This window comes from Trichoplusia ni, chromosome 4 (assembly GCF_003590095.1).
Source record: "Trichoplusia ni isolate ovarian cell line Hi5 chromosome 4, tn1, whole genome shotgun sequence".
In the NCBI taxonomy this organism is placed as follows: domain Eukaryota; kingdom Metazoa; phylum Arthropoda; class Insecta; order Lepidoptera; family Noctuidae; genus Trichoplusia; species Trichoplusia ni.
Genome location: NC_039481.1, coordinates 14438140 through 14462036, shown reverse-complemented (window position 1 = coordinate 14462036; position 23897 = coordinate 14438140). Strand labels below are relative to the sequence as shown.

The following is a 23897-nucleotide window of genomic DNA, read 5'->3' as shown; positions in this document are numbered from 1 at the left end:
TAATTAATCAGACAATCTTGTCAAAATTTGCATACAGACAGTCAGACCTGCATACCAACACAAACAATTCTCACCAAACAGGTCCAATTACCATATTAGGTACTCTAACTTTGCATCCTGTTGCTACCCACTAAACAAAGGGTCAAATCAAAACTATGCAGGCCAAAATTAAACCAGCCTATATCCGCATCCGTATTGCAATCTCTAAACAGATTCAAGTAATGCGGATATTGTAAAAAAAACAATTACTATAGAAATTTACATTTCGAATACTGAGAATCAGAAAAGGTCTGACGAAAAAGTTGCGTATATCAATCAACTGCCCACTGAGCCAAACCTGTTGATGCCAGCAGCATTGGGAAAACAAAACATAATATGATCAAGATAATGAATATGTATTGAGATACACAATCGACGGAAGCATCTCACTATGGTAGTAAGTTGAGGACGATATAACCTGTTACACTTACGTTTATAGTAAGCAAAAACTGTTCTATTTAAATAAAACTGTAGCGTATTCTTTTTGTAGTCTGTTTTTTCGAAATATTTATTGTAATGAATAATATTGTAGGCAAATGATTTCTAAAATTAAAAGTACTTTTTTTTATCCTATAACTAGCTGTTGCCCGCGACTTCGTCCGCGTAGTAAGAAGATATAAGTTAGGAATTTTTGAACGAAAACCCTCGAAGATTTATATTTTTCCCCGTTTTTGCTACATTTTCCATTGTATCTTCGCTCCTATTAGTTGCAGCGTGATGTTATATAGCCTAAAACCTTCCTCAATTAATGATCTATTGAACACAAATAGATTTTTTCAATTTGAACCAGTAATTCCTGAGATTAGCGCGTTCAAACAAACTGTTCAGCTTTATTTATTAGTACATAGATAAATTTAGTGACGAACTTATTTTACTTCACATTAAAATTTTATCAAAGGCTTTTGTAACAGATAACAAATTATGGATCTAAGAATCGAAAGCGTGTTTATGTCCCACTGTTCTTCGTTTTCAAAATCTTTGTCCCAAATTGTACTTTTCGGAATAAGAATTTCTACCATCTTTCAAATTGGATACGACCGGTACAATTGCAATCACAGTTTCATAATTATAACAATGAAATGAATACGCAGAAACTTGAGATGCACTCAATATAAGTTTTAATTTTCACCGTTTTTTTTTTCTAGCTTATCTGAGTTAGAATTACTAGGAACCTGAATCTCAACGGTCTAATACTTTCAGCAATTCGATATGTATTGCACAAACAGCATCAATTTTCATCTGATTTGCATATAAATTGATTGAAAATGCATTTAGAGTCACACATCCTACAACTGTGGTGGAGACAACCAAACGCAAAATGATTCATAAAGTAAGTTTTTAAATATTTTGAATGTCGCAGTATCTTTAAATAACAATATCTTGTCAATTCTCAATTCTTAGGACTTTAAAACCCTTGCTACCTTTAACTTTTATTTCAAAATGACTGGTCATAAGATAGAGCTTTTTTTTTTCTAGCGGAACTTAACTGTAATGTTCATATCTCATAACCATCTTCTCTAAACAACAATTTTGTCAACCCTTTCAACTTCTCTCCAAAGCCATATATTGTAAATCCATATTAAAGCATAACATATAATTATAACTTCAACAGATCGCCATCCTGTCCGGATTAGTGCTGTCAGCTACCTGCATGGTACTCCACCAGCCGCAACAGTTACTCCTTGGTCTCCAATACCATGACGAACCTAACTACAACTTCGCTTATGAGGTGAACGATGCCCACACCGGAGACATCAAGAGCCAGCACGAAAGCCGAAGAGGGGAGACCGTTCTTGGACAGTACTCTTTACTCCAACCCGATGGCGTCCGCAGAACTGTCGACTACAGATCAGATGACCACACCGGATTCCAAGCTACTGTCAACAATAATGGAAGACCCGTCAACCAGTACGCGCAGAATGGGAACAATGACGTCACTCGTCACCCCAATTTGGGAGCTCCATCATACCAAGGCTGGCCCACTCCAAGCGTTCCCCATCCTACTCAAGCAGCTGCCCCTATTGCTATCTCCAGATCTTCATTTACCCAAACATTTTCCCATGGATCCTCTTCCCATAACCCTTGGGCTTAAATTCCGATCAAATTTCCTCGACATGGCTTCTTAAACGGACTCCGATGTTTGCATTTATATTTCAAGTAGTATATTTCTATGAATATCTATGAGTGACTAACTGATAACGTACGTAATAGCCGACCGGATCCAGTTCACCTTGTTGCCTTGTGGTCAGTATTCAAAAGGAAATTGGCTTAGTAGTTCTACGACCGGAATTTTAATGCCGACAAATACTCTTTATTGTATAGTACATATTATGTATCCTGTAATGTTAATATGTGTATATTTTATCGAATAAAAAATCTGCATACTCATTACTTAGTTTTTGTGTGTCTATTCTTGGCCACTATTCGATGAATATAATTTGAGTACAAAAGCAATTAGATACGCTCGTGTTGCTTAAGTAATCGATAACAATGTCCTTAAACCCTTATATAGATCGGTAGGTACAAGTCTCATGATTTCAAGTGAACATAACATAAATAATAACTAGTTTATTCACTCGCTGCTCGGACCTTTTCATTCGGAGCATCGCCCTGATTCGAACTTGACTTTTAGACGTTTCCTCTTTCTTCATAATAAATAAGATAAATATAGAACTGGAACAATTCTTTATTGGTATAAAAAGCTCTGGCATTGTAGCAAGGAGCATCAGAATCACAGGATTCATCGACGTAGTCACAACAACAACAACACCTCCCTCAAAATGTTTGTGAAGGTAAATATTGTTTTATACAAATTAATCCATATCAAAGCAGATTTTCCCGTTTTATCTATACTCAAAAAAAATTGTGCATATTTCCAGTTCGTCGCTATCCTCGCCTTGATGGCTGCCGTCCAGGCTTCAGACTTGAGCAGCTTCTCCTACAGCGTGGCGGACCCCTACACCGGTGACTTCAAGCACCAGATCGAAAACCGAGTAGACAACAACGTGGCGGGCCAGTACTCCCTCCTGGAGTCTGACGGCACTCGCCGTACTGTGGACTACGCTGCTGGCGCTGAGGGCTTCAACGCCGTCGTCCGCAAGGACCCCGCTGTCATCGCTCCCGCCATCTCTTACGCCGCCCCCGCCATTGCCACCCCCGCTATCTCTTACGCCGCTCCCGCCATCGCCACCCGCGCCATCTCTTACGCCGGCATCGCCGCTCCCTACGGCATCGCCAAGTTCGGATCCTTCGGCTACGCTGCCCCCTTCCCATATGCCCGTTACTACTAAACTGAAAAACATTTTTGTATGTAAATATTGGCTCTGTAAATAAAATTATATATGTTGTGAATTTCTAGTGATATCTGTTTTTTTATTTCTATATTATGTGGTGTGAAGTAGTCACACTCAAACACACATACTTCTTACATTGTTAAATACTTAGATTTCTCTGAATCATAAGTATACACGCATTACTAACTTAAAACAAAGAAAACAATGTTACTGAACCACGTAGTGACATTTACTCGTTTAACTTCACCTTGATATTTAATATCTAGTTATTAGAACGAAATTAGCTAAACTAAACAGCTTAATGACTCAAAGGTACTGCGTAATATAATTCCACATCTCGTTCATAGTTTTTGTTTATCTAACTATACAACCTACTTTAGATAGGAATGTTACAAATTATCCAGCCTTGTAATTTATTTCCTCCATTATTTTAATATTAGTGAGAGCTTCTATGCCTAACAGCCTTGACAAACGCACAACAATTAAATTCTAATTATAATTAAATTTTACGCTCTCATTACTTTAAAGGATAAACAATATTTGTAGTTGTATCAATTAAGCTGCCTTTGAGCCAACAAATAGAGCCTTACTGCTACAAATTATAGGGTCGCATGGTGGCCTTTACGAATACGTAATTTAGACTCGAGAAGTTTGTGTTGGTATAACAAACACGTAGTAATCAAACTTTAACCCTAACTTACATTAATATTGAAAGGCCTATCAATATGCTGTGATTAAGCTAGAAGCAAAATAGATGTTTTGGTAGAGTTACGGTTATAATATACTTATATACCTACTTGTATGCACGTTGTAGTGGGTGCGAACCTGGATCCTACGAATAACTTCTTCAAATTATTTACTAGGTAATCATCAAGTCTCGCTCTCATTTTGACGAATAGTTAATAAAATTTCCGATCTTTTTTATTACAGGAACTATTTTTACATAGTTTTAGCTATTTTTACATAGTTGTACTAATTTTAGGATTTGGCGGATCCTTTCCGGCAAAAGTTTTTTTTTAATCTTTATTAATGTTTAAGGGGCTTTCATTCACTAAATACAGGGCCTTTTGAAAGTTCTAAATTATTATCCAATATAATAGTTAGTATTTCAAGATGAGGTCAGGGAGGGGTCTACCGCCACTTCTTAAAGATATATTTTTTCGGGTGTAGTGAAAAAGAGATGTCACTCTACGCCGTGTACACATCTCTGTCACTCTTCCACAATCACTAAGACGATCGACGACGAATCAGTATGACCCTTAGCGCACTTCTTCCTTCTCCTTTTACTATTTCGTTTTTTTTTCATAGCATGTTCCAAAAGAATAATTGATTGCCGAGATTAAAATGTTCAGTGATATTCGCTGGTTTAATTGTAGATCCAGGCTTGTAGAACTTGCAACGACGGGTGAGCCGAGGCGGGCTTGATCGATTAAAAAAAGACATTCAGTGCATTATACAAAACTAATAATAATTATAAATAAGTAAATAATTAAGTTTCTAATAAATTCAAATCGTCAGACGACAAGTTTTCGCTAGCTAGGAGTAACTGTGTAGGTTTGTATTATCGTTGTTATTTCTGTTACATTTCGAGTGATTAACTTGTATTTTAATGTAGTTGTTTCTTTGTCTGATTTATGAGATTAAGGAAACAATTTTGTTTAATATTTAAAGTGATTTGTTAAATAACATTTGTACGTGATTTTTTTGTTATTAAACTACATTTGGTTTAGTTCAATGTTATAGATTAATTCGTTTTCAGTGATAATCCTCCCTACGATATTATATTAACCGAGCGTGTCACTTCTACAATTAATTCATATTTTGATATGATAATTTGTCTAGACTAACAATCAAAATACAATTGTATGGTCTTATGGGTTCATTCTAGAATATAATAAACTTTCTATATAATATACTTCGATTCAGTCTCTTAGAAAGCTATGGATATGGTTCAAGTATAAGAAAAGATAAATTATGTTTCGTGAAACTATTTTATTTGATCACAGCTTTGTTCATTGGTGTAATGATATAAATATCTTATGTTACTCAGTACAGGTGGGAGCCGTAGAGTCCGTGAGCACCGTGGGTGCCGTAGGCGATGGCACCGTGAGCGAGGGGAGCGGCGGCGTAGGAGATGGCACCGTGCGCAAGAGGAGCAGCGTGGACACCGTAGGCGGCAGCACCGTAAGCCAGGGGAGCGGCGTGGGCACCGTAGGCAGCAGCACGGTAGGCCAGGGGGGCGGCGACAGCGCCGTAGGTGGCTACACCGTGGGAGTAGCCGTGGGCGACGGGAGCGGCGGCGTAGCCGTGAGCGAGGGGAGCGGAGTAGGCGACGGGAGCGGCCACCACGGGAGCGGCGTGAGCGACCACGGGAGCGGCGTGAGCGTAGAGTGCGGGGTCCTTGCGGACGACGGCGTTGAAGCCGGAGTGGGCATCAGCGGCGTAGTCGACGGTGCGCTTTGTGCCGTCAGAGTCGAGGAGCGAGTACTGGCCGCGCACGCTGTCGCCGACGCGGGTCTCGTGCTGGCTCTTGACGTCGCCGGTGTGGGGGTCGGACACGCCGTACGAGAAGCTGGTGTAGTCTCCGCCGTGGATCGCGCTGCCCTGAGCAGCCGCCACCAGGAAAGCAACAACTACGAACTGAAAAAAAATTTTTCATATAGAACTGTGCACTCAATTAGAAAAAAAATAAAAAAAACATTGCTTATAATTTAAACTAAATTATTTTATATTTTCTAAATCGTAATATAGTAATTAAACTAATTTTGTGCAGTAAAATTTTTGTAATGTCGTATACACTACAATAATCTTAAACAGTTAATTTGAAACACACCTTAGCTGCCATTGTGAGTAATTGATTGTTTCACGAGTAAACTGCGAATGTTTCATCAGGGTTAGCACTTCACTTTATATACTCCCGCGTGTATTACTGACGTTGCTTTACTACTGAGAGGAAGTAAAAGATATGCTAATGAGGTCGTTCAATCAAAAAATTGTAAAAGTAAATATTTTTATTTGAACTTGTATTTGTATAATTATTTGTATACCTACTGTTATTAAATCTAATGTATAAAATTCTCGTGTCATGATGTAGGGTCAGCTAGTATACTTATTAAAACTTAAGTGATGGAATCATAAAACCTATGCTTTTGCTGAAACTTATACAGCTATTTTAATTTTGGAGAGCCCTGTGAAATATGAAGAAAGCTAACAAATTATTTGTTGACGGGTTACCTGTTCTGTACCGAATTATTCACACCTCTTCTTGGAATCATGTCAACTCAGACCATACCTTTTGTTTTTGTTGGGAAAGAAATTGACTTAAAAAAAACAGATAATACTCGAAATATGTTAGAATTAACTATTCGATCATTCTATATTTTTATATTTGCAAAAAAGATACTTCAAAACATTTTTAAGGTATTCGATTGCTTTAATAAGTATTTTCAAACGCATTTTTTTTTTCAGATGTAGAATCAAGTAAGCTAGACATCACACGTAAAACATTACCATTAATATAATGTCTAAGAAATTATATTCGTTCAGAAAAAACGACTCCTGCACTAGGAAATTTGATTGCGTGTTGCTATAAACAGTGCCGTATTATCCATAAGGCACTGAAGGCCAGTGCTTAGGGGCCACTATAACTAAGAGCCCACCACTATGAATAGGGGCCCAGCACAACCGATGAAATAAAAAAAAATGATGCCACGGTAGAAGCATTATTGACATATAAGAGTGACAGTGCCTGTCTTAATAACTGTGCCCAAAGAAGGCATATAAAAAAAGCTCGGTAATTTTTTCACTGAATGAAAATAAATAATAATAATAAATAATATTTGTTGCCTCGAGGCCTTGGGGCCCCTGGGCCGATAGATCCGGCCCTGGCTATAAACACCCAGATTTAGAACAAGTGTACGTGTCCAATGCACTTGTTGAATCCAAGCATTCGAGGATCGAAGGGTTTATGTGGAGTCCTACTCCACTCATTTCTGCGAGTAGTCATGTCGATAACTTAAGAAAAAGCTTCTACCACATTACATGTTAATGTGCTGTGCTGTATTTTATTTGTGTGATTACAAACGCTAGAAATTAAAATAGGGTATTTTATTGCTAGAAGAAGATAAGCTAAAAAACTTCACTACGCACTTCTCCTTTCAGATGAAAATTTTACTCAATTGAACTACCTAATTTCCATAACACCAGGATTCATTACGAACCAATGAATGACCTTACTTCACACGCTACAGACTTCCTATTAATACCAAAGTAACAGCGTCGCGGGAAGAGTATATAAAGTGAATTGCTAACCCTGATAATACATTCGCAGATCGCTTGTGAAACAAACAATACCTCAAAATGGCAGCTAAGGTTGGTTTAATTTTAAACTAAAAAGTGATCGAATAAAAAGTTGTGAAAGTTCAGAATTTAGACTGATATGGATTTCTTCATTTTAACAGTGACAGTGACTTTTTATATTTATAAATGATACGAATACGATGTTTAATAACCTCCGTGGTCGAGTGGCGTATGCACCGGTTTCAAGGTGTCGCTAGGTCTGAGGTCCCGGTTTCGATCCCCGGTCGGGTCAATATAAAAATTTGCATTTCTACATTTTCCCGGGTCTGGGTGTTTGTAGTACCTTCGTTGTATCTGAATTCCATAACACAAGTGCTTTAGCATCTTAATTTGGGTTCAGAACAATGTATGTGATGTTGTCCGCATTTATTTATTTGTTATTTATTTATAATTATATTTTTTTTTAATTTACTCATTTTCTATTCTAGTTCGTGATTGTTGCTCTCCTGGTGGCGGCTGCTCAGGGCAGCGCGATCCACGGCGGAGACTACTCCAGCTTCTCGTACGGCGTGTCCGACCCTCACACCGGCGACGTCAAGAGCCAGCACGAGACCCGCGTCGGCGACAGCGTGCGCGGCCAGTACTCGCTCCTCGACTCTGAAGCGCACCGTCGACTACGCCGCTGACGCCCACTCCGGCTTCAACGCCGTCGTCCGCAAGGACCCCGCTCTCTATGCTCATGCCGCTCCCGTGGTCGCTCACGCCGCTCCCGTGGTGGCCGCTCCCGTCGCCTACTCCGCTCCCCTCGCTCACGGCTACGCCGCCGCTCCCGTCGCCCACGGCTACTCCCACGGTGTAGCCACCTACGGCGCTGTCGCCTCCCCCCTGGCCTACCGTGCTGCTGCCTACGGTGCCCACGCCGCTCCCCTGGCTTACGGTGTCCACGCTGCTCCTCTTGCCCACGGTGCCATCTCCTATGCCGCCGCTCCCCTCGCTCACGGTGCCATCGCCTACGGTGCTCACGGACTCTACGGCTCCCACTTGTACTGAATAATGTTTAGGAATACTATTTATTCTAATTCGCCAATGAAAGATGCTGTGATGAAATAAAATACTATGAAATAGTAAATATCAGTTTTTTGTTAACCTTATCTGTAATCCTAAAAAGGATTTAAGGCTTCAAATGGCGTCGCTGAGCTACAATTTTCAGCCAACGACTTTATGTTATTTTGTACAACTTCTCGTTCTGACTAACTCAGCAACTAAAAAAACCTATGAGTCTTTGATGAACCACTTTAAAGTCTTTTTGAGAAGAAGTTACGGGACATTGGGGGCAAACGATTACAAAAGTTATTTATGCTCAGGGCTGACATAATAGAGCAGAATGATTTAAAAAAGAACTCTTCTCCAGCCAACATCTGTTAAAGGATAGCATACTGTTTTCTAGTGATTTAAACATACTTTACCTGAAAAAATTGAAGATATTATTTTAACCTCTTTTAACATCATAAAGCCGCGTAGGTATATAAAACCAGTTAATTACGCAACTGTAAAATGTCTTGAAAGTAATGTGACGAATATTTTTACAACTTTTGTATAATCATGCTAACTGGCATATCAAATACTTATATTTAATATAATTTTTTATGAATCACTTGGCATCCTTGATCAATTTTTTTATGGAAAACATTGTTTGCTTTTTATTTATTTAAAAGTTTAAGTCTAAATTGTTTATTGTACTTAGATATTTCTACTCAATAATATTCTCTGGCTTTTATTCCCAATAAGTTCAGAATCATATTTACATGAAATTATTTAATTACTTTGTCCTGACACCTGGGTGAAAATATAGGTCATTAAGTCCTGAATCAATATCTACCATACAACTATTATTTATCGACTTACGCAGCAGTTCAATCAAGAATTACATGACCGCAGTCCCAAACGGGGATTGAACTCCCAGCTTCACGGGCGCAGTTAGTCTAGAGTCTTAGCACTTAACTACCAGTGCAATGCTTAACAAAATAACACATTATTTAATTTCTTTTTTAAAACGAATACTGAGCTTGTTATTATCAACCTTCATGAGATAATGATAGAAACTATTATCTGACTATAACTTAATTAAATTAATAAAAACTTAATCAATAACTATTTTGTCTGAGTTATTCTGAAATTTATTTTTTGAGATAAAATATTCAAACTGTGTTAGTCAGTTTTATTTTTTGACAATTTTTTTTGTGAAAATCAGGTTAGAGTCACCGGGTCAAAGCTTAATCTAGCAGCAAACATAATAAAAATACATCCTAAAATACCTGCGTGAAGAGATGATTTTCACTTCTGCAAATCTCTTTAATTTTTTAGGCGAAAGGCCGGCTGTTATGGTGCAACTTGCATGAGGCCTATGTCCAGCAGTGGACCAGAAGGCTAAATTGAGAAATTGAGAGTACTTCATCTCTTTTACTGTATATGCTTGTTATTCCCGAGTCGCAACTGGATTCATCAAAATACAAAATATGTTTAACAGAAATAGACAAAAAAAAAACAAATTTATTACACAGGTAAGCAACGCCATTTTTCGTTAAAACGAACTTATATATTTGTTGAAATCTCATAAACGGCACGCATGACTAATTGACGCTAAAATAATCCATAATTATTGAAAATAAATACAAGAAGGTGAAGGTTTGAGAAGGCATCATAATTTTATGTGGAAATTCTATGGAAATGTACTCAGTTCTTAAGTACAAAACCTTGCAAAAAGTAGAGAAGTAAGTAGAAATAATATTGTTTTAATTACTATATTATTGTATATATCCCATAATATATATTAAATAGTTATAATATTTACGATGAGATCTTGTAAACATTATTCGTGCATGGTTTCGTTGACTGAGCAGTTATAAAATGATTTATACTCATCAGACATTATCATAATAATATCAATGAGCAATCGACAGCCAAAGCAGAAAGCTTTTTCACTAACATTCCACGGTTCCGAAATTACGCGTACTTATTATTACCATTCTATAAAACTCATACGTATACAAATATTTTTGAACAAATGGTACACCAGTGAAACCGTATCTCACTTATATTATGCGATAATATCATAAAATCATAAATCTGAAAAAAAAAAACGTAAAAAAGTGACGCTAAAAAAGATTATGCAGATGGAAAGTTGCCGAATAGTAGTTCAATTAAACCAGGATTCAAAACGAAACAACGACCTTATTTGGAATGTGATCACTTCCTACAGCGTAAGGCGCCAGCGGCGCGGGTTTACTATATAAAGTGAATTGCTAACCCTGATAACGCATTCGCAGCTAACTTGTGAAACAAACAATATCTCAAAATGGCAGCTAAGGTTTGTTCTTCTTAACTTTTAAACTAAAAAGTGATTTAGAAAAAAGTTAGTAACAGTCCTGAATTGAAAACGAAATGGGTTATTTTTATTTGAGTCGTGACAGTGCCAACGTTCATATGGAATTTAAGTGAAAAAAGACCTACTTTTATAATGATTTCATATTCTTCTTCCAGTTCGTAATTGTCGCTTTCCTGGTGGCGGCTGCTCAGGGCAGCGCGGTCCACGGCGGAGACTACACCAGCTTCTCGTACGGCGTGTCCGACCCCCACACCGGCGACGTCAAGAGCCAGCACGAGACCCGCGTCGGCGACAGCGTGCGCGGCCAGTACTCGCTCCTGGACTCTGACGGCACAAAGCGCACCGTCGACTACGCTGCTGACGCCCACTCCGGCTTCAACGCCGTCGTCCGCAAGGACCCCGCTCTCTACGCTCACGCTGCTCCCGTGGTCGCTCACGCCGCTCCCGTGGTGGCCGCTCCCGTCGCCTACTCCGCTCCCCTCGCTCACGGCTACGCCGCCGCTCCCGTCGCCCACGGCTACTCCCACGGTGTAGCCACCTACGGCGCTGTCGCCTCCCCCCTGGCCTACCGTGCTGCTGCCTACGGTGCCCACGCCGCTCCCCTGGCTTACGGTGCTGCCGCCTACGGTGTCCACGCTGCTCCTCTTGCCCATGGTGCCATCTCCTACGCCGCCGCTCCCCTCGCTCACGGTGCCATCGCCTACGGCGCCCACGGTGCTCACTCACTCTACGGCTCCCACTTGTACTGAATAATGTTTAGGAATACTATTTATTCTAATACGCCAATGAACGATGCTGTGATCAAATAAAATACTATGAAATAGTAATAATTTTTTAATCTTTTAATCCCAAAATTAGTATAAGGTGCGTCCAAATAAAGTCCTCCTTTTCAAAAGCTTAATATACATTTTTGGGGATTTCTTCATGCTGGGAGTGCAATCTTATACCGAAGAACTGTGTAAAACCTATTAAAAAATGGGTATTAAAGATCAAAATAAATCAAATAAAATTATTGTGGTAGATGTGGTTATATCTCCTTCCTAAGGAATTAATCTAAGACATAACCAGGCTATATTTTACTATAATGATTTTAATCCATCTCGTTACAATAAATTAATTGTATATGCTTTAATAGCAATTACATTATTTTTCAATCTCGTATAATCAATTCACTTATCAAAGACTGCTAATGATGCTGTTTAAAAATCTATAAAGTGAAAGATACTGAATAATTTCGAAAACAAGTTAATAGTTCCATTTACCGTAACTTAATTGATAAATTCTTGAATATATAAATATACATATGTGCCCTATACCAAAATTGTCTGTAATCAAAGTTAACTTTTTCGTCGCGGGAAGTTTTTAATAATAAAAATGAAACAAACAATGTCAGCTGATAGCTGATCTATAGTTCAATACGGATATTATTCCCGCAGTACCTTGGGCGCAATTATGGGCCCTAAGAGAAAGGTACCACTTCACTTCCTTTCTCTTAGGGTCTGTCAATGCAACATCGCATTTGCAAAGTCGCGAATAAAAAATATCTCATAGATCTCATCATAAACTTTTTAGATATGTATAGGCGATTCGATCGAGGGTGAGCGCCGGGAGCCACAACTTCTTGACAGATATTTAGCAAATTAAATAAAGATATCAAAAAAGTATTTTGTACGTATTGTTAATTTTACGGTGAATGGTCCTCACATTTTTTCTCTCTCACGATTTGGGACTCCGGTCGGTACCAAAACTGATCTTTAATACCGATAAAGACGCGTGAATAAGAAAAATAAGTTGAGTGATATAAGAAGGTAATAATAGTGTTAGTACAGTACAAGTAGGTACAGCCAATAATAGTCGCGTAATTTACTTTGCTTTGCAGAGTGTTCGTGCAGAACTAGGATAAATCTAAGATATTTTTTAGAAGGTTCTTTTACTGCTTACCTGGCTGGCTGGCTTTTTGGGAAGGCTATTTTTTTTAATAACGGTACCCGCACTAAGGAATTTAATCCTTGTATCGCGGGGGGTTTCACAAACATACAAATTACATGCACAATGACTCCCAGACTCAGAACAAGCATTCATGGATCGCACAAATACTTGTCCTACGCGGGGATCAAACCCGCGACACGACGCGCACAGTGGTTTTTGCTTGGTGACCTCAAACTCTCGGCTATCCGTGCCCTCAACGTGTCTCTGATCAGAGGAAAAATTAATAAAAAACGTTTTTCACGGTCACTCGAGGCAAAAGCTGGCCCTTCTGCGGGGTTTATTGCTAACAATCTTATTATAGCATGCATGGAGAGGAATCTCTGCAACTTAAATAATTGTACCTCTTTTCATTCATAGGTTAACTTAATGACAAGGCACTCGGTCCTTTTTTGAATTCGTAAACTTCTAACATGTAGTGACCAAATCAAAAATTCTAATCAGTCATGGATAATTGTGGAGATAAAATCTATGAAATGACATCTAAAAGTATTTATTTAACCCTATAAGTAGCTCCAAGGATAACCGAGTGGTTTGATTCCAGTGAAGGACATGCGTTTATATGATCCAAAAATGCTATTTCTGAGTTTGGTAATATTTTCAATAATTTAGAAGGCAAAAAGTAATTTTTACCGAATAATATAAAAAAGTTATAATATTGCATGGCAATCAGTAATTTTTTCCATTTGTTTGTGTAAATCATATTGTTGTAAGTACGAGATCGCAGTTATTTTAGTCGCAGTATTAAACCGGTCAGATGCGCGTCGGAATTGCGACACTGAATGTTCCGTACAAATAGCAAAATGAAAAACAAAACACATTAACAAATTTGAGCGTAGGTACTTCTGCTATGTAAGCTCGAGCAAATTTTTTGATATTCGCTAAAAGGGGCAAATGAAATGCATGATTTCTAAAAAAGCAACAATCTAGATATCACAGGTAATGAGAAAAAGTTTGGTGACAGACGGACCCCGCAGTTCCTCAGTAATAAAGTTCCATTTTAACTGTTTGGGAACAGAACAATAAAAACATTTAGATATTGAAAACAACAATAACTTGTTAAAGGCCGATTAAAAAAACAAATTACGTTGATAGAAAGTTGCCCAATAGTTGTTATAGTAAACCAGGATTCATTATGAATCAACGACCTTACTTGGAATGCTACTTACTTCCTAATAATACCAAAGTACCAGCGTCGTGGGAACAGTATATAAAGTGAATTGCTAACCCTGATAATACATTCGCAGATCGCTTGTGAAACAAACAATACCTCAAAATGGCAGCTAAGGTTTGTAACCATTTGAAATTGAATAAATCGAATAAAAGTTGTGAAAGTGTAAAAGAGTGAAAAACATATTTTGGATTTACGACACCGAAATTATTGACTTTATTTATTTCTAATTTCATAATTTCATTTTCCAGTTCGTGATTGTTGCTTTCCTGGTGGCGGCTGCTCAGGGCAGCTCGATCCACGGCGGAGACTACACCAGCTTCTCGTACGGCGTGTCCGACCCCCACACCGGCGACGTCAAGAGCCAGCACGAGACCCGCGTCGGCGACAGCGTGCGCGGCCAGTACTCGCTCCTCGACTCTGACGGCACAAAGCGCACCGTCGACTACGCCGCTGACGCCCACTCCGGCTTCAACGCCGTCGTCCGCAAGGACCCCGCTCTCTACGCTCACGCCGCTCCCGTGGTCGCTCACGCCGCTCCCGTGGTGGCCGCTCCCGTCGCCTACTCCGCTCCCCTCGCTCACGGCTACGCCGCCGCTCCCGTCGCCCACGGCTACTCCCACGGTGTTGCCACCTACGGCGCTGTCGCCGCCCCCCTGGCCTACCGTGCTGCTGCCTACGGTGCCCACGCCGCTCCCCTGGCTTACGGTGCTGCCGCCTACGGTGTCCACGCTGCTCCTCTTGCCCACGGTGCCATCTCCTACGCCGCCGCTCCCCTCGCTCATGGTGCCATCGCCTACGGCGCCCACGGTGCTCACGGACTCTACGGCTCCCACTTGTACTGAATAATGTTTAGAAATACTATTTATTCTAATACGCCAATGAACGATGCTGTGATCAAATAAAATACTATGAAATAGTAGTTCTGTCTTTTGTTTATCTGTTTACTATGACTGTGCTTGATTGTATTTGTTGTAGTGCTCACAGAATTACTTTTTAAATAAGCAGTTAAATAACGTATCATTATTTGAGCAAAGATAAACTTATTGCCACTAGAATTCCTTCAAAAGTTAAATATTGTGTGTTCAACCACAGATACAAAAATTAAAAAAATTTCTAGTTTATAAATACTACAGTTGTTTTATGAAAATAACACCTTTGCGTTTTTCTTTTCGGTGAAAAAATATTAATTAGTCAATTCCATTTTGTTAAATCCACAAACATCGCTTTGAAGTTATATATGAGCTAAAAAATGTGTTACTTATATTGCGGTTTTATATTACAGACATTCAGATAAATTATCGACAAAGATGAAGTTAGAGCTAACTTATCAAAACGTTTATCAGATTTTAATCAATTGTTGTTCGAGCTTTTCGGACGTCTTTTGTTTAACATTTTCCAATAAGCCGCAATAACTGTGTGTTATACACATATACTAGATATACACATATTTATTGGTCACCGAAGCAAAGGATATTTCTACAAGACGATCTTAACTCAATGGGCTGAATGAATGGACTATTGTTTATCACTTAGTTTCATATACTCATTAATTTACACACGAGTCATCAAGTAGGTAATTTGTTGATGGCTTGCAATAATATGATTTGTTTGCCGGAGCTTAAGAAGTCATTTTAATACAAGAAAAGGACAGATATCCGGTATCGTGTTCCGGGAGATTGACGATTTTGCGTTTGTCGACGAATCAATGGTATAAACCGACCTGGTATTCCTGGTAACTAAATATTTTTTTACAATAAACGATAGTCAGTACCAGCTGGGTGATTAAGTTGTTGGTTTTTATTTTGACTCAATCAATATTGTAATAACATATTATTTTAATGTTAATATATAGTTTATTAATTCGTTAACTTTACTTAAATTGTTCATTTTTGTATTACAAACAAACAGATCGAACAATTTGACCTCTTTATAGTTCATAATGAGTTAGTTTTAATTAAATCAGTGTGCTAATTAGATCTATGAAGGTAGATAAAATTCTTTGACCTTCAAATAATATTTACATTTTTGTTTTAATGTAACTTAGTTTAATTTTTAATTTTGGAGTTGTTATCTTTTCATCAGTTAATTTAATTATAACATAATGGGGTCATGATATGTTGTGTAATAGATTGAAAATATTTAATTCTAATAATATTAAAATTAAATGAATACTCGTATTAAAACATTCTCAGGGAAACTTTACTGAAATTGACATTCATTGTGTTTACATTTTCTAGAAATTAAATGATAAAGGTAGATTCATAAACTATTTTCATCAAATTGATAACTTTTATATCGCTCTCCATTTTTAATTCGTGAATTCTTTACTATTATCTAAATCAGAAGCAAATAAAGTAAAATTCTTGACTCTGATATCTTTTGACTCCTTATTCAGAATTTAAAAATATTTTCTACAGTTTTGTTTTAATAACTCTTTCATTTCCATCTTCATGCGATTGTCAGATCTAAACAATGACAATGTTAATGACATAATGAAGCCATGAATGTTAGAAGGAATTTTAGAAAACTGAAAAAAATGCGGACGGATCTAGTAACGTTGAAGCAACATCTTATTACTAAACAATACCAACCATGGGAATACACATAATACTGGCCTTTCTATAATGAGGTACCTGAACATTAGCCACTTATATAATAAAAGTGTTGTGACAACCTTTTTGGTAATAATTAAGTAGGGCTGTATTGAATTAACTTAGATATTTTTTTTGACAGATCGAGATTCCTTTTCATTTTTAAAATCGATTCTGACTGATAACCTTTTGATTCTGTTAAGATATTATTATGTCAATCAATATTGAATCTTACATAAACATGATTTACCCTACTTTGCTTAACATCACTAATAGAATAATATTAGATGTCGGTAGCGGGTGTCAGGAAAGCCGACTTCGGGATAAGGTATTAAATAATCCTCAAATCACAATATTTACACTTTTATTATTTATTTACTTTTTATGTTACCTTAATAATTTAGTTTCAAGACATCTCGAATCACAACTTATTCTTCTTAAATTTATATTCCGTTTTACATTTTCCAACATGCATGCATATGTTGCTCCAAATAGTAACTATAGAGGTAACAGGAATGTGGTTGTAAATTGTTACAAATAAGGTTTTTTACTTGTGATTATTGCAAATATTACTCATGACCATATGAGTATAATATTTAGGAAAATATTACTACATTAAACCAACTTAAAATTCCTAATACTTAGCCATCAGATGCAAAAAAAACAATAAAAACCAGATCAAAATTTTAAATCAACAACCTTTCATCAACACCCAAATAATAAAACAGATTCGTAATAAATAATTGACTAAACAAAAGCTACCGAGTGGTCAGTCTAACCGAGTTCCGCATAACTCATTGACGAACGTTATACGATCAAAAAACCCTCCAAACGCGTGACCTTACCTGCAGTCTCTTACTTCCTATTCAACAATATCGTAGCAAAGCGGGAATACTATATAAAGTGAATTGCTAACCCTGATAATACATTCGCAGTTTACTCGTGAAACAAACAATAACTAAAATGGCAGCTAAGGTTTGTTAATTTTGTGATTTATACAGAGTGACGTGTTGTGTTAAAAAGTTTGGATTATTTTCATTTAAGAATTTTGTTTTTCTTTATAATTGTTTAGTAATGAACTAATAATCTAGATGAAACATTTTCTCTATTGCGTTACGCTCTTTCATTAATTTCATTCAATTTTTTTTATCTGTAAGTTTCATGTCAATCCTGGTTACCATTACGATCAAGGGTTTTGAAAACATTGAATATCAGTATTATTGCAGAACATTAATGTTCAGAAGCAAATTTAAATTATTATTTAGCAGTAAGTCAGACTGTGTAGTCACGTCTTTATATTAATCTCATTTAAAACTATGTCTGAATTATAATTTCTTAATTAATTTACATAAAAAGATGACACTCGCTCTTGAGTTATTATAAGTGCCATTTCTTCATAGTTATTTTTAGCAACATTTTCATGTACGCTTTTCTATTCCAGTTCGTGATTGTTGCTTTCCTGGTGGCGGCTGCTCAGGGCAGCGCGGTCCACGGCGGAGACTACACCAGCTTCTCGTACGGCGTGTCCGACCCCCACACCGGCGACGTCAAGAGCCAGCACGAGACCCGCGTCGGCGACAGCGTGCGCGGCCAGTACTCGCTCCTCGACTCTGACGGCACAAAGCGCACCGTCGACTACGCCGCTGACGCCCACTCCGGCTTCAACGCCGTCGTCCGCAAGGACCCCGCTCTCTACGCTCACGCCGCTCCCGTGGTCGCTCACGCCGCTCCCGTGGTGGCCGCTCCCGTCGCCTACTCCGCTCCCCTCGCTCACGGCTACGCCGCCGCTCCCGTCGCCCACGGCTACTCCCACGGTGTAGCCACCTACGGCGCTGTCGCCTCCCCCCTGGCCTACCGTGCTGCTGCCTACGGTGCCCACGCCGCTCCCCTGGCTTACGGTGCTGCCGCCTACGGTGTCCACGCTGCTCCTCTTGCCCACGGTGCCATCTCCTACGCCGCCGCTCCCCTCGCTCACGGTGCCATCGCCTACGGCGCCCACGGTGCTCATGGGCTCTACGGTGCCCATCTATACTAAATAATGTATAAAAATATTTATTCAGAAACTAATCAACAATGCTGTGATCAAATAAAATAATACGAAATACCTTATTTATTGTTTGATTCATAAATGTGTGTGATTGTTCTTTTAAACTCAACATTACCGTCGATTAAAAATCTTTATCATCTCTTGAAAACAAAAGATCAGTAGCGTAATTCATTTGTGCACAATGCTCATAAAAGTTCGAAACTGAGACAGTTACGGTCTATCGAATATGGGCATTCAGCTCGAAAGACAGCTTTGTATGGTAATGATGGAAGAAACAACGTCAACGGAAAAATGAAAGGCCACTTTAATGGTCGGTCCGATAATAACGCATAACACACGTAAAATACGGAATTCGAGCGCAAAAATCTGGTTCACCTTGAATGAATGAAGTAAATGAATACTGTTGAATAGAACTAATAGTGTGCAGTAAATAGTCATGACTATTTTGATAAGCATGAAATTGGAACTGGCGTCTTGGTAACTTTATCTTTAAAATTACATAGTTCACCTATTTGTAGCACTTGATTTGATATCATTTGGACCGGAATATAAAGTACAATTAAAATTAGTTTGCTTTGGTCTCAACTTAAATTTTCCTAATGACATGACTGCGAATGAGTTTTTAATGCCTAACAACTCGGTCGGTAAGACGCAGTTTATTAAAGAGATAAGTAAGAACCTCTATCTAGTCCACTCAGTACCATGAAAATATTTATTGCAAGTTTTCACATCAAGCGGCACCAAGTCGTGACTGCTGGACTAAAATAACAACCAGTCAGTTATTTTTGGGAAAAAGAAGATTATTTCGAAACTAGAGCATGGTTGTCATTTATTTAAAAAGAGATGAACGGGAATAATATTTAAAGTTTATTAAATTAAAATAGCAATTCTAATCATCACTAAAGACATTAATGTTTTGAGAAATTTCTGAAAACATTAGCACAATTTTGAAACAGACTAAATCCTTATTAAGTTAGTTAAAAGATAACAGCTCATTATGCTTTGTTTACAACAGATTACATGCAACAAGCTCAGTAGGTCAGTTCCCTAGCAACAAGAGATCATTGAATTATAATACACGGTTCGTTGGCTTTAATTATATCATTGTTACACTTGTCTTTAGTGAGAATTTGTTTGGTAATGATACTCTTTGCTTCAGATACAAGTTGAATTAATGTACTGACGAGCTTCATATTTTTAGGTTTCTTTTTGTAGTTGGTATGTTAAGGTATTGTATTCAAATGAAAAATGTTATCTGAGACTGATAGGTGAAAAATGTTTTCTGAGTCTGTTATCTGAGACTGAAAGTCTAGGAGGAGGATGTATTAAAATAAAATGCAAAGATTCCATTATTTCATAATTTATTTATTGTCGTAAGTTAAATCACAGTTTGATCGCAGTCGTTTTATTCACCAAGCCCAACCAGATCCAGTGCCTTGGGGGCCGAACGCTATCTGCGCAAGAGGGGATTGAGGACCGTGGGACACAGAATTGGCATAACTAGTGGCACGGAGACCAGCTCCATGTGCGAGGGGACCAGCAACACCGTGAGCTAGGGGAGAGCCGTGAATACCGTGCTTTCCATAAAGTCCACCATGAGCACTATACCCAGCGTTAAGACCGCCATAAGCACCACCATTAGCACCACCATATGCTCCACCGTAAGCACTAGCGTAAGGTCCAGGGTAGGCGCGAGGAGCGTCATGGACGATAGAGTGAGAGTAGTGAGAAACAGCGGAGCCACCGCGGGCACCTAGATTGCCAGCCAAGGGGTGACCGTAGCCATTGGCGCCAGCGAAAGGAGCATAGTTGGAGTAAGCGGAACCTGGGTAAGCGTTGGCAAGAGAGTGAAGAGCGCCGGGGTGGGCGATACCACCAGGGTGAGCCAAAGGAACATTCTGAGCGAGAGGACCAGGGTGAGCGAACGGACCAGGGTGGGCGAGAGCACCAGGGTGGGCAAGAGGACCAGGGTGGGCCAGAGGACCTGGATGAGCAAGAGGACCTGAGTGAGCCAGAGCTCCAGGATGAGAGAGAGCACCATGGTTGGCAAGGGCGTTGTTCTGGGCTAAAGCTGCTTGGTGGGCGACGGCGGCTTTATGAGCAAGAGCTGCGTTGTGAGCAAGAGCTCCTTGGTGGGCTAAAGCAGCCTGATGAGGGAGACCGCCATATTGGGCAAGGGGACCAGGGTGGGCAAGAGCACCATGGTGTGCAAGAGGTCCTGGTTGAGCTAGAGACCCGTGATGAGCCAAACCGTGGTGAGCTAGAGCACCAGCGTTGACAAGAGGGCCAGCTCCGGCTAATGGTGCACCAGGAGCAATGGGTAACGGGTGGTGGGCCAATGGACTAGCAGGCCCTACGGGTGCTGGGTGAGCTAAACCGGGAGCAACAGGTCCATGTCCCAAAGGAGCTGGATGGGCGACAGGTCCGGCCAAAGGAGCGTGGGGTCCAGGCGGATGAACACCAACGGCGGGCTCTTTGCGAACAACCGCGTTGAATCCTGTAGCAGCGTTAGCAGCATATTCCACTATCCTCTTGGTTCCATCAGATTCCAGGAGTGAGTATTTGCCGACGACGCTGTCTCCGACGCGTTTTTCATGTTGGTCCTTTACATCACCGGTGTTGGGATCGGAGACGCCGTACGAGAAGCTTGAGTAGCCACCGCTGCCGTAAACTGATGCTACCAGCAGGGAGAGCACGAGAAACTGTAACAAATATAATTATTATTAATCGACATGAATTTTTTTTCTGCGAAGATTAACGTTCATTAATTGATCATAAATCAAATTGAAGGTTCCAAAGAGATCATCTTTTGTTATTTTTATTATAATTTTATGGTTACCTTAGCTGCCATGATGCTATGTGTTTTTCTTGCACTTTGGCTTGTGAATGATTAAGCCCGGTCGGTCTCAAATATTTATATTCACACAGAGGCTCCGCATTGTGGTTTTGGGGGTCATAGTTTGAAATCATTGCGCTCACATCTGCTTAAGATTTCGAAATAATATCTTTCAGAGGTTAATTAGGAACTGAAATACCTATTATGTAAATTAATTTTGCGCTTAGAATGGTAACATTGACCTCATTGATGAGTTTACAACATTTTGGATGTCGTTCAATTCAAATTCACATGATTGTTATCTTTTAATGTTTACATGACTGTTCAAAATATGTACTTTTTATGTTTTAAATGCAATGATTACAATGTGAATAATTGACGTTTTGTTGGTAGAGTCAGGGCAGTGCAAAATTTGCTTGAGTGAGATTCAGACGTTTAAAAAATGATTTTAAACATTCTTTCCTACATAAATTATTGGGCACAGAAGAATGTTTTGAAGGCAAGTAGCCATCATCATCTACCATCATCTTTTTGAAGCAGTATTGGAGGTAAGCTTTTAAATATTTTGCAACATAACGGTTTAGCTGATTTTTATACAAGTTCCATAAGCCCATTAAGCTTTAGAGAATGCAAACAAAACACTATTAATTTAATTCTGTCGTTTGTTAAAGATTAATCCTTGAGTTATTTGTTTTGTAGGCGCAAAATTATCTCTAACATTCTCTCAACTCAAATTTTTTACTGCCTCTGGACAGCCAGCCAAAATCATAGGAAAATTATTTTTACAGCTGGCATTTGTAATAGAAACCAATAATAATTTTTTTATCATAATATTTCTCTATAAGTGCTAAAAAAATAAAAAATAGTAGTAGAATTATTCAAAAGATACCTAGTTTTATCCTCGTTGCTAATCAATCTGTATCACAGTTAATTAAGAACTCACATTGACTGGTCATGAGAGGAAGATGGCAGATAGCAAAATAAGGGCTAAGGTTAATGAAACCCACCATGATACCCATTACCTAATTAAACAAGCGATAATATCGAGATCATCGTTAATTCTCATGCGTTGCCACTAAACAGATTGCAAGACCCATACTTAATATAATTAAAACTCCTACATAAATACATAGAGCCACGAATCGGCTCGGTATTTCTGTAAACAATGCACAAAAATGTTCATTAATATAATTGAGTAAAGAGTACAACAATGAACAATTTGGGAGATAAATTAAAATCGTGCTTGGGAATGTTTTGTGTTTTGATTCTTTGATCTAGTGGGTCAATATTGCTTAATTCTACTCAGTTCATCTAGTTTTATGCGATGCGTGAATACATTTACTTAGTATTTACTTGATAAGTGTATAATATTTATTAAAATCAATAAGATATAATCTATACTAATATATAAAGCTGAAGAGTTTGTTTGTTTGATTGTTTGTTTGAACGCGCTAATCTCAGAAACTACTTGTCCCAATTTAAAAATTATTTTTGTGTTGAATAGGCCATTCATCGAGGAAGGCTTTAGGCTATAAACCATCACGTTGCGACTAATAGGAACGAAGATACAATGGAAAATGTGAAAAAAATAGGGCAGGTATAAATCATAACTTATATTTTCTATCCACGGGGACGAAGTCGCGGGCAACAGCTAGTATAACATAATTTGGGTATATTTGTGCCTTTGTTTATGCGTATAACTTTTCAATAAAACTGCTTTTAACAAAACACTACAAATGTCGTACCGATTTCTTAAAAACTATTTTATGTATAAATCTGAAATTTTTAGTTTATAAGCGAAATTCAATTAATTGAAACAGAAACCCATTAAGCAGAGTTTTTTACAAATTACCTAAATTTAACATCAATCAAGAGCCGGTATTAATCGTTATATTATTAGTACAAGAAGCTCAAATAAAGTTTTTAGTCAGTAATAATTATTTCCTGGTCAACCACTTTTAGGGTTTGCAAAAAATTAACAAATTTCCATTACGCAAAAATATCTCACTATTATTTATGTTATAGCTGTATAATTTTATTATGGATCAACGCGATCTCACTAATAAAGCATTTTATATCTTACGTAGTATGTCTAAGGTAGTTTTTGCTTCGTGTTTCATTTCAATTTTAATATGCCGATCACGAATTACATAAATATAAATTCTTGCACCCGCCAGACAACTGGATAGACATACTTTACATCAATCAGAATCAAAATATTACGACATATTAGTAGCTATAAAACTA

The 23897-nt window shown here is 38.4% G+C and overlaps 5 protein-coding genes and 1 pseudogene across 5 annotated transcripts; 4 read left to right on the top strand and 2 right to left on the bottom strand.

Moving 5' to 3' along the window:
* The first annotated feature begins 1252 nt into the window (after positions 1 to 1252).
* LOC113493142 (cuticle protein 18.6-like) lies at positions 1253 to 2427 on the top strand. The gene is made up of 2 exons (XM_026870964.1): positions 1253 to 1369; positions 1652 to 2427. Exons 1-2 carry the CDS (start codon positions 1358 to 1360, stop codon positions 2129 to 2131), a joined length of 492 nt encoding a protein of 163 aa, XP_026726765.1. The 5' UTR covers positions 1253 to 1357; the 3' UTR covers positions 2132 to 2427.
* A 68-nt stretch (positions 2428 to 2495) lies between these two features.
* Positions 2496 to 3329, top strand: LOC113493115 (larval/pupal rigid cuticle protein 66-like). Its single transcript, XM_026870936.1, has 2 exons — positions 2496 to 2831; positions 2919 to 3329. Exons 1-2 carry the CDS (start codon positions 2820 to 2822, stop codon positions 3327 to 3329), a joined length of 423 nt encoding a protein of 140 aa, XP_026726737.1. The 5' UTR covers positions 2496 to 2819.
* A 1975-nt stretch (positions 3330 to 5304) lies between these two features.
* On the bottom strand, positions 5305 to 6283 carry LOC113493141 (larval/pupal rigid cuticle protein 66-like). The gene is made up of 2 exons (XM_026870963.1): positions 6166 to 6283; positions 5305 to 5972 (listed from the first exon to the last, which is right to left on the bottom strand). The coding sequence occupies exons 1-2, from the start codon at positions 6175 to 6177 to the stop codon at positions 5379 to 5381; spliced, it is 606 nt and encodes a 201-aa protein (XP_026726764.1). The 5' UTR covers positions 6178 to 6283; the 3' UTR covers positions 5305 to 5378.
* Positions 6284 to 7273: 990 nt separating this feature from the next.
* LOC113493114 lies at positions 7274 to 11908 on the top strand (annotated as a pseudogene).
* A 2226-nt stretch (positions 11909 to 14134) lies between these two features.
* On the top strand, positions 14135 to 18874 carry LOC113493113. The gene is made up of 3 exons (XM_026870935.1): positions 14135 to 14290; positions 14425 to 15015; positions 18128 to 18874. Exons 1-3 carry the CDS (start codon positions 14279 to 14281, stop codon positions 18800 to 18802), a joined length of 1278 nt encoding a protein of 425 aa, XP_026726736.1. The 5' UTR covers positions 14135 to 14278; the 3' UTR covers positions 18803 to 18874.
* A 1284-nt stretch (positions 18875 to 20158) lies between these two features.
* LOC113493587 (collagen alpha-1(III) chain-like) lies at positions 20159 to 21666 on the bottom strand. The gene is made up of 2 exons (XM_026871627.1): positions 21654 to 21666; positions 20159 to 21516 (listed from the first exon to the last, which is right to left on the bottom strand). Exons 1-2 carry the CDS (start codon positions 21663 to 21665, stop codon positions 20224 to 20226), a joined length of 1305 nt encoding a protein of 434 aa, XP_026727428.1. The 5' UTR covers position 21666; the 3' UTR covers positions 20159 to 20223.
* Positions 21667 to 23897: the final 2231 nt, after the last annotated feature.

Bases quoted from the DNA above. Each gene is read 5' to 3' on its own strand.
- LOC113493113 (XM_026870935.1), top strand. The intron at 15,016-18,127 runs TGAATAATGTTT...ATAAAAAGATGA, and splicing joins TCTACGGCTCCCACTTGTAC to CACTCGCTCTTGAGTTATTA.